The 13,357-nt window shown below is 33.2% G+C and overlaps 1 protein-coding gene across 1 annotated transcript in view; it reads right to left on the reverse strand.

Moving 5' to 3' along the window:
• Window positions 1-1,962: 1,962 nt before the first annotated feature.
• Window positions 1,963-13,357, reverse strand: part of LOC119084542 (GTP-binding protein Rhes-like) — a 47,902-nt gene continuing 36,507 nt past the window's right edge. The window contains exons 3-5 of the mRNA XM_037194556.1: window positions 12,189-12,382; window positions 3,509-3,692; window positions 1,963-3,447 (exon numbers count right to left, since the gene is read on the reverse strand). Coding sequence (XP_037050451.1) covers window positions 3,024-3,447; window positions 3,509-3,692; window positions 12,189-12,382 — 802 coding nt within the window. The 3' untranslated portion in view covers window positions 1,963-3,023. The remainder of the gene's footprint in view (window positions 3,448-3,508; window positions 3,693-12,188; window positions 12,383-13,357) is intronic.

Raw genomic sequence — 13,357 nt, forward strand, 5'->3', positions numbered from 1 at the left:
GTGGTATGCCCTACACGAGTTTAATTTTTTATACTCGAGTATAAAGTATAAATATTTGACAGATTAATTGATTGATTGGTAATTTGACAATAACTACCACCAAAGTATCTTGATTTTATTTATGAAATCAGTAAAACTGATTTCTCTGCTAAAGACTGTGAGCTGGAACAAATTCTTCACCAAAATGCAGCGCAATTGAATGACAACTAAAAACATTGAACGTCGAACACGTGCTCCCGTGCAATGACATGAGAGCACAGTTTCGATTGTCAATAACTATTAACAAAAACGAATAACTTTTTCCAGTCACTGCCTCTAGTTTCAGAGACATCAGCTCTACAGATTTCATCAAAAAAATCAACAAGATCCTACAATTGCTAAAAGTTTCTCATATGCAGAATGAGTACCAGCTGAATATCACCAGCTGGTGTACAAACAAAAACACTTTGTATTGTATAAGACACAGTGCATTTCTACGTTAACGTCATCTACGCGCACATAACACGTATGAATGAAGTAAACACATTGTTAAGAATGTGTTTTGATTGTTTATCATACAATAAGTGTGTGTTAGTAGATCCAGCTGGTGATCATTCTGCATATGAAAAATATTTACAGGCTGTACCATAGTTTGGTGGCAAATGTTACCAAATTACTGAGCCGTTCAACGATATGCCAGTTCTGTCAAAATTTTATACTCGAGTATAAAAAATTAAACTCGGGTCGGGATTACCCCTATTAATAGTACAATATCTAAGTTGTCACAAGTTTAGAGTATAAAATAGAGTTGATAAATACGATTGTTTTTTTATAAAAATGTTTACATATTTTTCTTTTATACCTTAAAAGTTAAGAAACGAAAATATTGTTAGCAAAACGAAAACTTTCAATTAAATCTATCGGAAAAATGGTGTATCAAATGTTATAATTGTATATAAATATGGATTTCAAAATTGATAAAATATTTGATAGGAGAAAATACAATTCTTTTGTGTGATATCGGGAAAGTATTTATAGGCTTAGAAAATATTTTTTTTAATATTCTTTCAAAAAATGACATGAAATTTGGTTTTTATAGAATCGAAATACGAGACATTCACTTAGATTTCATTTAGATAACTAACTACTCGTTTCATGTTAATTGTACCGAACGACGACGTTGAAATAAATTCGATATTCCACATTCTCGCAACTAAAATAAAAATGGTTTTTTAGCGGTGCCAAGTCGAGGGCTGTTCAACATTACATTTTTTTGAAATTTCAAATTGGAAATATTGAATATATACTATTAGCGAAATTAGTAGGTGTAGAATCCAGCGTATCCCAACAATGTCTTCACCGGTAAGAAATTTCTCAACTCAACTACCAATTCAGAGCCGTACCAATTTGCCGCTTGTGGTTTTTGTCCACCAAATATTTTAATGTTTCACACTCGTAAGTTGCAACTCAATTTAGTAGTGAAAACAAATGAAAACAAAAGCGCAATTGAGTTGAAATATTGACTCGAAGCTAATATTTGCAGATTAGAGGGAAGTACACACCTGGAATTTATAAGTCTCTAAGTTTAGTTAGTCAATCTTGAAGGTTATTTTACTGTAACAAACGAGTGTGGTGTTGAGAATTCATTCTTTACCAACCGATTCATTTCTTCCACTACCGATACATGTCCTAACAAATGAGGTAAAAGATTTGTTATGATAGACTAGGTGATATACTAGCGCAGACTAGAAACAATAATATTCTGAAGAATTTTTAAGAGTTTGAGAAATGTTGCAAAATTCGTTCATATTTCTTAGAAGTATTTAAGGAACGATACGGTTCACAATAGTTTCATGTTCGTAAAACCTCGACGTTATGGGTTTATTTAAGGTTTTTTTCAGAACGAATGAAACGAACAAAACGAGTGAAAAAGTAAAAACTTATCTTGGTTTCGGTCCCTTTAGGTCATGTTACTATACTTTGCTGTATTTACAATATAATGTGAAATCGGGTGTAAAATCGATTTAGGCAATGTCTTGGCCAAAAAATAAACGACAAAGGTTGGTGATTCAACAAACAGAATGGAATTGTTTTCACTCTGGATCTTAGAAATTTTATTTGATTTTTCGAGTTTCGAGGAAAACCGCCAACAGTATTTTTGTGAGCTCGGTTTTTATTTCGGTTTTGTGATACTCGACTTTCAGCGCGACAAACGGAGATCGATGTGCAAATTCCATAATTTAGCTTGAAAAATTAGGAAAATCCATTTTTTTGTGCCATCATTTTGAATTAATCCAATAAATTTCAGTGTTACTTTCCGTGCAAATTCTAGAGTGGAAATATCTTTTTTTAAGTGCAGTCCCTAAGTTCGGTTTTAAGGAAGTGTTACTTTTCTGAGAGAACAACATTGAAATGCCTACCTTATCGAGATAGAACAACAATTTTTTCTAAAAAAAAAAGAAGTTCAATCACTTTGGTAACTGCGACATCGTGTATTTATAAGTAGAACGGGATAGTGCTGAACCAGTGCTGGTTGTTACGAGACTACGAGACATGCATGGTCAATAAATAAAAGGACAAACACATTTGTGTGTAGATATTGCTTTGTGTCTATTTGTACACATATTTCTTTGTTAAGTTATCTTGAAAATAAACTATTGTGTCGGATGTCCGGACAATCTGGTCATTTATTTTCACTATTCGCGATCAAATTTAAATTTTATTTTTACAATTTTATTTTTTATCTTTCTTCTTTATAAAAAACCTATGTTTTATACTCAAAATTATAGTCATGGTTGGTGTCTTAAAATTTAATTAGAATATCAAAAACATTTTGTTTAACAATCTGAAATCGATCTATAATTTCCAATAAGTTTTCAATTCAAATTTAAACTTAACAATTTTCTTATGACCTACTGTATAGTAAAACGCACACACAAAAAACCTTATGATTAAAAATTTTTCTCTTTTTTGTTTTGTTAGTTTTCCTTCTTTGTCAACTTTTATGCTGGATGCAAAAAACACCAAATACAAAACTAATTTTTTTATTGTATTACGCAACCGCTTGAATTTCTCGATATTCTACCGAAGCCACCAGATGCGGCCCCTTCACCGTCACCCAACGAACATGTTTTCGTGCGCATTATCATTAGGTCGGTGCGAATACTCGGTCGCCGAACATTCGGTGCAACAACGCCGCAAGCATCACTCAGACGCCGCTTGATGGATAGCGTGTATTTCTTCGATTTATCCGATGGAACATGGGGCGGTAGTGTACATGGTGAACCGAATGCTGTGCTAACTCGTTTGTGATGATTCGGCGCCATTTCGGGTGGAAGATTTGCAGCATTGAACAATTCGTAGAATAAATCGTCGACCCGTTGCAATTTTTTGGCAGAACAATCAACGAACACACATGCCGAGTCCTGGGTGGCACAGTATGAAATAGCTTCCTCGCGTTGTACCGTTCTAAAAGTTGTTATGAGCATGCATTAAAATAGTGAAACGGATATTGATCGATGACGCTTACTTCATTTCTTTATCACATTTGTTTCCCGCAATTACCATTGGCACTTTGGGCAAATTTTTCTTTGAGCGTCCAGATGAACCAGATATGGCACTTAATTTTGTTTCTAATATTTGTTCCCTTAACCGTATTACTTCTTCAAATGATTCTCTGGAGTCCATACTAAAGCATAGCACGAAAAGATCGCCTAAAATGAAGAAAACAATAGGTTAAAAGTTAAATTATTTGAAAGTACACCTCTACCCTCAGCGCATAAAAATTTAGTGAAAAAGAGATGCAAGATTTTGACGTCCTTCTTACACAATATTTCCAGAAAAAAATCATTTCAAGTGCTACCTAACAACCACAGGTATAGTATAGTAAAGTTAAGTAGCATAACTAACATAAAAGAAAAACTTCAAATGTATCAGCCAACAGATGAACGTGACTGTGATTTGTGAATCTGAGCATTTTAACGTCCATTGTGATAAACGAAGCGTGTTGCATGCTAGCAAAACCTCGTTTCCACAAAAATTTGCTATTTATCGATGTTACAAGTTGATTTTCGCAAAACATTTTTGTTTGAAAATGTTACTCTCAAAGGCCATCGAATTACACACAACCTGAGCAAAGAAACAAGAACAACAATTGACGGAAGGCAATGTTATTATTGCTACAACATACATCCTCGCTGAGGGTGAAAAGCAAACTAATTTAACCATGTTTTGACTTCTAATCCAATATATTCAATAAACTACCACTAAGTAGCACCACACACCTCGTGTCGATGTTATTGTAAACGCTTGACTTCACTTTGTTTCGGTATATAAAAGGTACACACGAAAGCATTTTGTTCATGCGGTTGTTAAATGAACCAAATATTTAGGTAGAAAGAAATTGGTTCAACCTAAAGGGTTCATTTATTCATCGAGTTGCCGATGTGAATGCATGAGGAGCTCGAAATTAATCTAATAAATTCTTGGCCGAGAAAAAAAAAGGAAAATCAATTTAGGACGAGCTTAAAAAAAGTTTTGGATAGATTATTCAAAGAAGAAGCACACAAGACGAATAACACACAAGAAAAAACAAATAATAAGGTGAAAAATATCTATCTCTGTGCCTGATGTTATGGGTAACATCCTTCACATCAGCATTTTACACGGAGAAATAAATGAGAAGGAAAACTTCGCATTTTAAAGCACGTGCGTGGTACAGGAAACAGGGAGGAATATGGTAATGGTTACGGTAGGTGAAGCTTAGACAGTAAATTTTTTGTTGACAATATACGGTAAGATATCATTTGTTTGAAACGCTAATAGCTGTTAAATGGAAGTGTGAAGTCACATTATATTACTAAACGGCACGGTAATGGGGTGCAGTTCAGTGTTAAATCACATTCGATAATATAATTAGCTACACTGATGGCTCATTTTCACATGGAATATAATAATCACTAGGCAACAATTCAGAACTTTGGAATGTTCACTGAGGGTGGGTCTGGTTGTAATTAACCACTATCATTCTTTCCACGTTCCCCTTGGCATTGTGTCAAATCTGGATCGATTCCAAAGAAATATTATCTTGGCTGGTCCCACTCACTTCTGGATTCCACCGAAGTCGATTTAAACAAAACATTTAAAAAAATAGTTTTAAAGATAATGTTATCCGTGTCCGCGTACAGAATAGTTGAACATTAAAGATAGACAGAAATGCAAAAGATGTTTATCTTCCTTCGAAAGTGAAGCTGCTTCAGCAACCGCTCCGATCCCATCACTTATTTCATTTTTATTTAAAGCGGCAAAAGTGAAAGAGTTATTGGGACCAACAACAAAGGTGTGTTTCATAATTAGAAAAATATCCAATGTATTATGTCCGCCAGTCAGTAAATATGTGCCGAGGGGTAACCGACTCGGGTAATTGACGACACACCCTTAAAGGAACTGCCGGAGTATCCAGTAAATAATTGTAATTGATGGAAATACGAGAAATTGATGGAATTATAAGGAATTGGCTGGAAATAATACGTTAAATTGTAAGGAATTGAAAGTAAATAAGGATAAGTATGATATCGGAAATTCATGGTACTTTTTTCCGATGATGATACTTATATGTATTTAGTATCTTCGTCAATTCCTTTAATTCCATCAATTTTACTTATTCCCAGTCAATTCCTTAAACTCCATCAATTTCGAGTATTTTCATCAATTACAATTATGTACCGGAGTATCCGGGAAGCTGCAACATAGCTGTTCCAAAACGCTCCCTTAACTCTGACTTTAGTCTCTATTTGACAATATTTAAAGTGAGTCACCAACTATTTCCTGCAAAAAAATATGTCGCAATGGAATTGAATAATAACGGAAAATATCGTGGAATTATTTCGAAAATTCGTGGAATTGTAGAAATTAATTGGCAAGTATAGGCAAGTATAGGTGTTAATCCGGTAATTGAAGTAATAAAAGGAATTGAAAGCAATTAAAAGGAAATAGTAATTGATTTGCCACCATTTCGGCCAGTCGGTTCCTCCCGATTTGTGCCTAATAGTGTATCATAGTTGCAGCCTTAGTTTTCAAATAATGGAGCAAATAATCATTGGAATCCGTAAAAATGTCGAAGTGTTTTTACCGATGGGTCACCAACTTCAAAATAATCCCATATTAATCCTAAATTAATAACCCCTAGAAGTCGGAGATCTCTCGATTTTTACATTGGATGAATTAGGACCGAGAATTATTTTTTTTGGGGATCATAATTTTGAAAATTTCAAATAATTGTGAAAACAATCTGAAAACCCATTTAGGAAATTTTCGGGACTTATTCAGAATTATTCGGAATTTTCAGAATTATGATACACAAAGGAAGCCCTGGTTAGGACCGTTATATTTCGTTAGTTACAATTTTTTGCTCCGTTTATTCGACTTGAAAGAAATAGAACTAAGGAAAAATGAGCTTACTTGACTGTTTATGGCAATACAATCAATTTGAAGATGTCTGTACGTTCTGCTGTTGTAGGTATTGATAAAAATATGGCGAACATACAGTCAATAGATATAATAACCATACCAAACGAAAACGAGCCGCAGCACAATGTGCTGCACATACACGTCCAATAACATCTTCAAAATTCCATTTATTTGTACCCAAATTGTATAAATCTACTCTATATCACCATTGTGATAAGGGCACCTGATGCCAATTGGAACCCGCAATATGGTAATAATGTTGAATGACATAAAAATGAAAAATTGAATGAATTATTCAGGAGCAAAGGATGTTCATGAATTTTTCAGAGTTATGGTGAATTATTTTTGCATTAATTTATCATCACTATACTTGATTGTTCATCATTTTTTTGTTTTTGTTTTGTGGGTGGATGTTTGTTTGACTATGTGAATTTGATATGACAAATGAGTTTATTTTCGGATGGCTTGAGTTTATAGGAAATTTGGAGGGTTTTGCGGTGAAAATTCATAGATTTTGTCGGTGATTTTATATTGACAGCCTTTTGCATGTGAATTCCCTACAAATTTCCAATTTGATTTTCACATTAAAAATTGTTTGGTAAATTGAAGAAATATCCTGTTCCATCAAAACGGAGTGATGTGAATTTTCTAATTTCCTGTTAAATTAAAACGGAAACTTGCAAATGAATGACAACCCGTAATGAGGAATCTTCCATCCCAGTTTGAATTATCAACATATTTTGCGTTGATGTTGTCGTATAAACGTATCACCTTCAACGTATTAGAACCTAGAACTTACTCACACATATAAAGATTTCACTTTGTATATTTAACTGGTATAATGATACACCATTAACTTACTGTACATGCTTAAGTAGCGACTTGGGAATTGAAAAATAAACCTCATGGCTACATACACGCTACTCTTACACATTCCCGTAAGACTACAACGGTATATTCCTTTTCGTATTAATGATAATCTTGCCGCAGCAGCTGTAAAGAGCGATAAATAATAAATGTAGGAAAAAGGACATTGAGTAAAATGTAGTGCCACTGTTGTAGGTAGAAGATACAAATGTTTCCATGCATGGAAACATTTTTCCGAATGTGTTTAGGATTTATTAACAGCATTGCAATAAGTCAAGGCAAACGATTTATAAATCTTACGAGATTTTCTTATTCATTTAAACATACGAGTAAATTGATTAGAAGTGGTTTGCGAAGTATTATACGATTGTGACTGGCAGACTAATGGTGGCCTTAAAAGAAATTGTTAAAATGGTAAATTAGGTTGATCTTCCGATGGAACAAATCCACAGTGTAACTAACCCGAAAATATAATCTCTTTTGGGGAACTATCTATTTATTAGTGGGCTTAAGCAATCAAAGCAATCAAAGGCGATACATTAAAATGGAAACGTATTTAGTTTCGGATACACAAGTTACAAAAAACAAGAGGTGACTTTACATTCAGATTCAGATTTTGTAGAACCAACGCACTTCAAGCAAAAGTGCTATTAATGACAGCTGCCAAATAGAGTACTTTTTGTATGAAATTTTATCCACACACTTTTTACAGTGTAAAATTTTGTATGGAGCACTGTCAAGTTTCAGTATCCTATTTAGAGGACCACTTTTGCTTGAAGTGCGTTGGTAGAACACTTTGGGAAACAGGTAAGATCTGTCAAAAGTTAATTTCCTAAGTTCTGTGACATTTTAAAGTATATTTTTTCATAATTTGCAAGGACGTAGTACTAACCTTTGCATTTGTTACTGTTATCGACATCGACGAGCAAAATGATAATCAAGTTCTGATTTCTTACAAATTTCTTGAAAATTGTTAGATTGAAGGAGTTGATGCAGATCCTACAATTATACATTCTACAGATTTAATCATGATATCGCGATGCGTTTCTAAACAAAATTACCAATAATTGATTTAAATTTAAATTTTTAAATTCTTGTCTTTAGATAAGGTTCAGATCGAATCAATAGCAAAACATTTTAAATTCTATTCTATTCTATTCCACTGTCGATGACAGCTAACACATTATATCATCCATTTATTCAGTTATTAAATGAGATAACACGTACTGCCAAGATATTTTAACATTAATATAAACAAATCAACCCATAACTCATATTAACATTCAATTTAATTGAATACTCATAAAGGCAGCACTATATCAAATTCCAGTAGATTTCATTGTATGTATATCAATCATAATCCGCAAATCACTTTATCACATTATTTATGAACTCATATAGTATTACCTTTTACCATAACAACAACAACTGGCTTCTTTTTGAAGAACCAAATATCTCATTATCTACCAAAGGACAACCCGCAATCTCTATGCTAGCTTTCAATATAATATGCTTAACCATCCCACACATTCATAAGCCTAATTCATTATTTAATTAAGGAGTATAGTGATATACATATTCGGGCTTGTTGATTATTCAAATTTTACTACTACTGCTACTACCTATCGCATTATTTCCGCACATTTAAATAAATACATCTGAAAGATATGCGCATTAAATAGTGCCATTTAACTAAACAAAGGATTATGTTATATTATACATAGCGTCAACCACCCATCAAAATGTACACGTTGAGCTTATATTCAGTTTCAATACAAATTTCATTTCCATTTTCGGAATATGAATTTCCTTTCTATAACAAATTGAAATTGAACCGACAGAATCATTTTTTACTTTTCTGTAATTCGGTTGCGAAAAGTGAACGTTTCGTGTGTCGTTTTAGTGTACGTTATGCTACGTGAGACGACACAATATGTAATAACACACCGTAACCAGTACTGAAGTAATGCAAAATTTAATGAGATGTAAATGTTTGAATGATTATTTATCAAAACGTACTAGTGCTGCAAAGAATTGTGAAATGTAGCTCAGTATTTCAGTAAATAAAGATTTTTCTCTTTTCATAACCAAATTACAAAAATGTGCGTCGGTACGTCATAAAGTTCGGCTTGTATCTGCAATCTGGCATCCAGTAGAAAAACGACTAATTAAATTGGTTAAGAAGCTGTAAGTGTTTTGCAACAAAATCATTTCATCTATTACTTCATTTGTTGTAAATGGTCTATCTCTCTCTATCTCAATACTTTTATCGTACATTTCCCTATATAAGAGATCACTAGGCAATGCTAATAGTTTATTACTGCGCATGCCATCAACTTCAATTTTTTCAATTTCATTTATTTTCAAATAATTTCTTAAATTAGGTGCACCACGTAGCTCCATTATATGTTACAATTCTAAGAAACTACAACAAATGATAGCAGATGACTAGCCGTTTCTCTAACCAGCGCATTGTTGAATTGAATTTCTATAGCAAACTAAATGTACCAGAACTAATTTTGAGAGAGCCGATGAGAAAGCTTTCTTTTATAATCTGACATTTGAAAGGAAACACATGTCTTGAATTGTTGATAGATCTTTTACAGACGCTAAGAACATCGTTAATATAATTATCGAATCTGTTACTACGATCTGCATGAAAAATGTTTAGGATTTTCCTCTTGGTATTGTTGTTACTATAGATCAACCAACAATATATTGGAATATTGGAAAATGAAGTTTTTGGAAGCATAACAAATAAAAGTATATTTTTACTTGTCGGGCTTTTATTGACTCAAACAATAGAATAAATACTGATTTTCAATCAGTTTCTCTACACGATATATGACATGTTACATAAAACCATATTGTGTTATAATCACAGCCATGAACCAACTTATTGTTTGTATTGGAACATATAACATATTGTCAATAAAGGCTCAGAAAATAATCATTGTCGTATATTCTGTAATATGTGTCAAGCTGTAATGATTACTTACCAACGAAATTAGGTCAGTTCATCGAAAACATTTGATTATTCAATTATTTTCGCCCACCACAATACATTGCAAGTTCCATATCTACACTCTAACATTGTAGAACTATCGCAATTATTTCTCAATTGAACAACTTTAGCGCCTCGATAGTAGGTATGTTAAATAACCTCAACGTCAATGTCCTCAACGTGTTAGTAGTTTGTGTTATGATATATTAACAAAAAAATGTGTTCGTTACCTCACGTCGATTTAAACACATTTATTAAATAAGCTTAATAATTTGCCAATGTACCTGCACCGTTCGAACCGAATGGTCTATCTAGAGAAGACGTATAGATTAATGATTAGACTGGTTCGTAGTTCAACAAAAAACACGAGGGAAAGTTAAAAAATATGCGTTATTGATAAGCAAAAGAACTACCATTTGTTGCCAAGAAACCATTGCATTTTTCATCGACATGGGATTTAGGATCACCATAAAAAGTAACGAATTATGCTCCAAATCTTTCTTAAACCAGAGATTCAATATAAACATACAAAGAGGGAGCGCCGCAACAGTCATGTGACAAAATGAATATTTGATTTGCTGGGATAATAACATTTTTAAATTTAAACTTTTGATGACACTTACCCTTTTAATAGTAGTTTTCCCATACATTTTATCATTTTTTGTGTGGTGCACGTACACCGGAACTTTTAAAAACGTATTGATTCAAAAAGACGAATAAGAGACAGTTTCGCTTTATTTTTGTAAAGACGAATTGGTAAACATTGCAATAAAAATAAAGCAGTTGGGAGACGTAATAAACGAGGCAGAATAGTGTAGTCTATAAAGTAGTGCTTTATCGAACCAATATTTTTATTTAGTTCCTTTATACTGCTTTAGATGAAACGGGAGACGTTTCTGTTGAAGCATTATTCAAAACTTTAACACTTTGTGAATTATCTCTTCCACACTGATTGTTCCACTTAAAAGTGGTATAAAAACTTTGAGCAATTATAGTAATGCAGTAGTTTTGTCGAAATCAGTCATCATTTTAATGGTCTCTTTGATGAAAATTGTTAAAACTTTTTGAATATAAAATAGTCGTCGTTGGTGAATTTGACGGATTAGTTCCGAAGGATGAACGTTTCGTTCTTTTATCTGTCTTTTTCCATTTTTATGGGAGTTGTCACACACGTGAGTATTTTTAGAAGGTTGTTTTCTATTTGTGATTCAGTACTCGGAAGAGTACTCCCAGGTTAGCCAAAAAATCCTTGCCGACGACAATCTCATGTTTATATTATAAGTTTTGTTCGTACCAGACTTGCATCACAGTACACTATTGTGGTAAGGACGTGGAATTAGCATAAAACGAGGACGACCTGTTGATTTAATAAATTTTTATATTTAAAAACCAACGTTGCGGTCGACACATTTCCTAGAAACTCATCTGCATATTTCATTTTACCAAATTGCAACCGTAGCCCATGACATTAAATATAGTGCACGTCCATACTACAATCGGGAATATTCATTTTCTGAAGCGAACAGAATGCTATTTCCTTTCACAAATACAATGGTGTTTCCATTTCATTGGCTCGGAATAAAATTCAAATCTTCAATAAAAAGGATTTTGCATGTATTCCCAATTGTTATTAACAATGTGGAATGAGAGAAAACCTAATAAATTCGGATTGAATGTTTGCAACATTCTAGTATAATATAATCGAAATCATCCACATTGTGGATTCCACAATGCTACCCCCTTTACATGTCATACATCCTGTACATAATGTATCTCCTGTTTCAAGAACGAATCCACAGAAAAACGAAACAAACAATTCAATTTCATTCGCAACCAATCCATTCCCTTTGAATTGTTTAACATCACCTACCAGTTAAAAATGATAGCCTCCGCATTGCCGGAAATGGATGATTTCCACTAGTGTCTAGAATATCCAACTGATGCACCTCGCCTCTAATGCGATACAATTTCCGGTGAAAATCTTCAATGGTAGGAGTGTACGAATCTTCAAATTTACCACCCAAGAAACGGGACACCAATGATGTTTTACCAACACGAGCCGAACTGTAAGAAAATATTTAAGAATCAATAAGTGTGATTTGATTAGATTTTTTTAAATAACAACAACAAGCATATTTATACGTCTAACCTCGTGTCTACCGTCTACCCCTTCCCATATATTTACAGCCAGGCACATAAGGGCTTATTTATCGTATATTTCTTTAATATTAAGACGGTAGGTAATGAATACGATAATAGGAAAAATAACGGAGAATTCAAGTTTGGTAAATTGTCTGTGAGTGAATGTAATAAATTCCGATCGCGATAGGATAATAATGAGGGTTGAAAATGATATTAGTATGGTACACACGTACACATTTCGTCAGTATAAGAAAGTGGGACAAAGTTTTTGGGTTCAATAAAGACATGATATTTGTATTCAATTGGGCGAATATGATATCAACATTGTTGGTATATCTTTTGAACATATTTTACAAATTTTTACGAGATGACTTTTTGATCGCATAACATTACACACAAACACACAATGTAGCAACGTTTTTCTGGAGCTAAACAACTCTTTTGTTGTTGGGGATAATCTCATGAACTGAAATCGTAGGTAAATGAATAAAACTTGAAAAGGGTCACAATGTGGCACTTCCCATTTAGATATGAAAAATTGTTTGTGTCATATTCAAGTGAATGATGATGATTATTTTTGCGATTTATGTTATTCTTAGTTCGTTTCTTCAGTTCTTACGTCATCAAGTCAAGGTACTTAAGAAGGCAGACTAGGTTACAAAGAGCCCTCTGTTGAAAGCTTCATGTAAACACTCACTTTCGTATGAAAAATATTTGGAAAATAACTCATTTTGGGAATCCATTTTTACGTGTAATTTACGTTGGGGCACTTGGCGGCTTACATAGTCTTAAAGTTTGGACCTTTATCTACAAAATTGCTGAAAAAAATGTTTTAAAAATTGCATCAAACGAAAGACATTACGGTTTTAAAACATCGCTTCACTGGACACAAAACAT

The sequence above is a fragment of the Bradysia coprophila genome, unplaced genomic scaffold, assembly GCF_014529535.1.
Source record: "Bradysia coprophila strain Holo2 unplaced genomic scaffold, BU_Bcop_v1 contig_762, whole genome shotgun sequence".
Lineage (NCBI taxonomy): Eukaryota > Metazoa > Arthropoda > Insecta > Diptera > Sciaridae > Bradysia > Bradysia coprophila.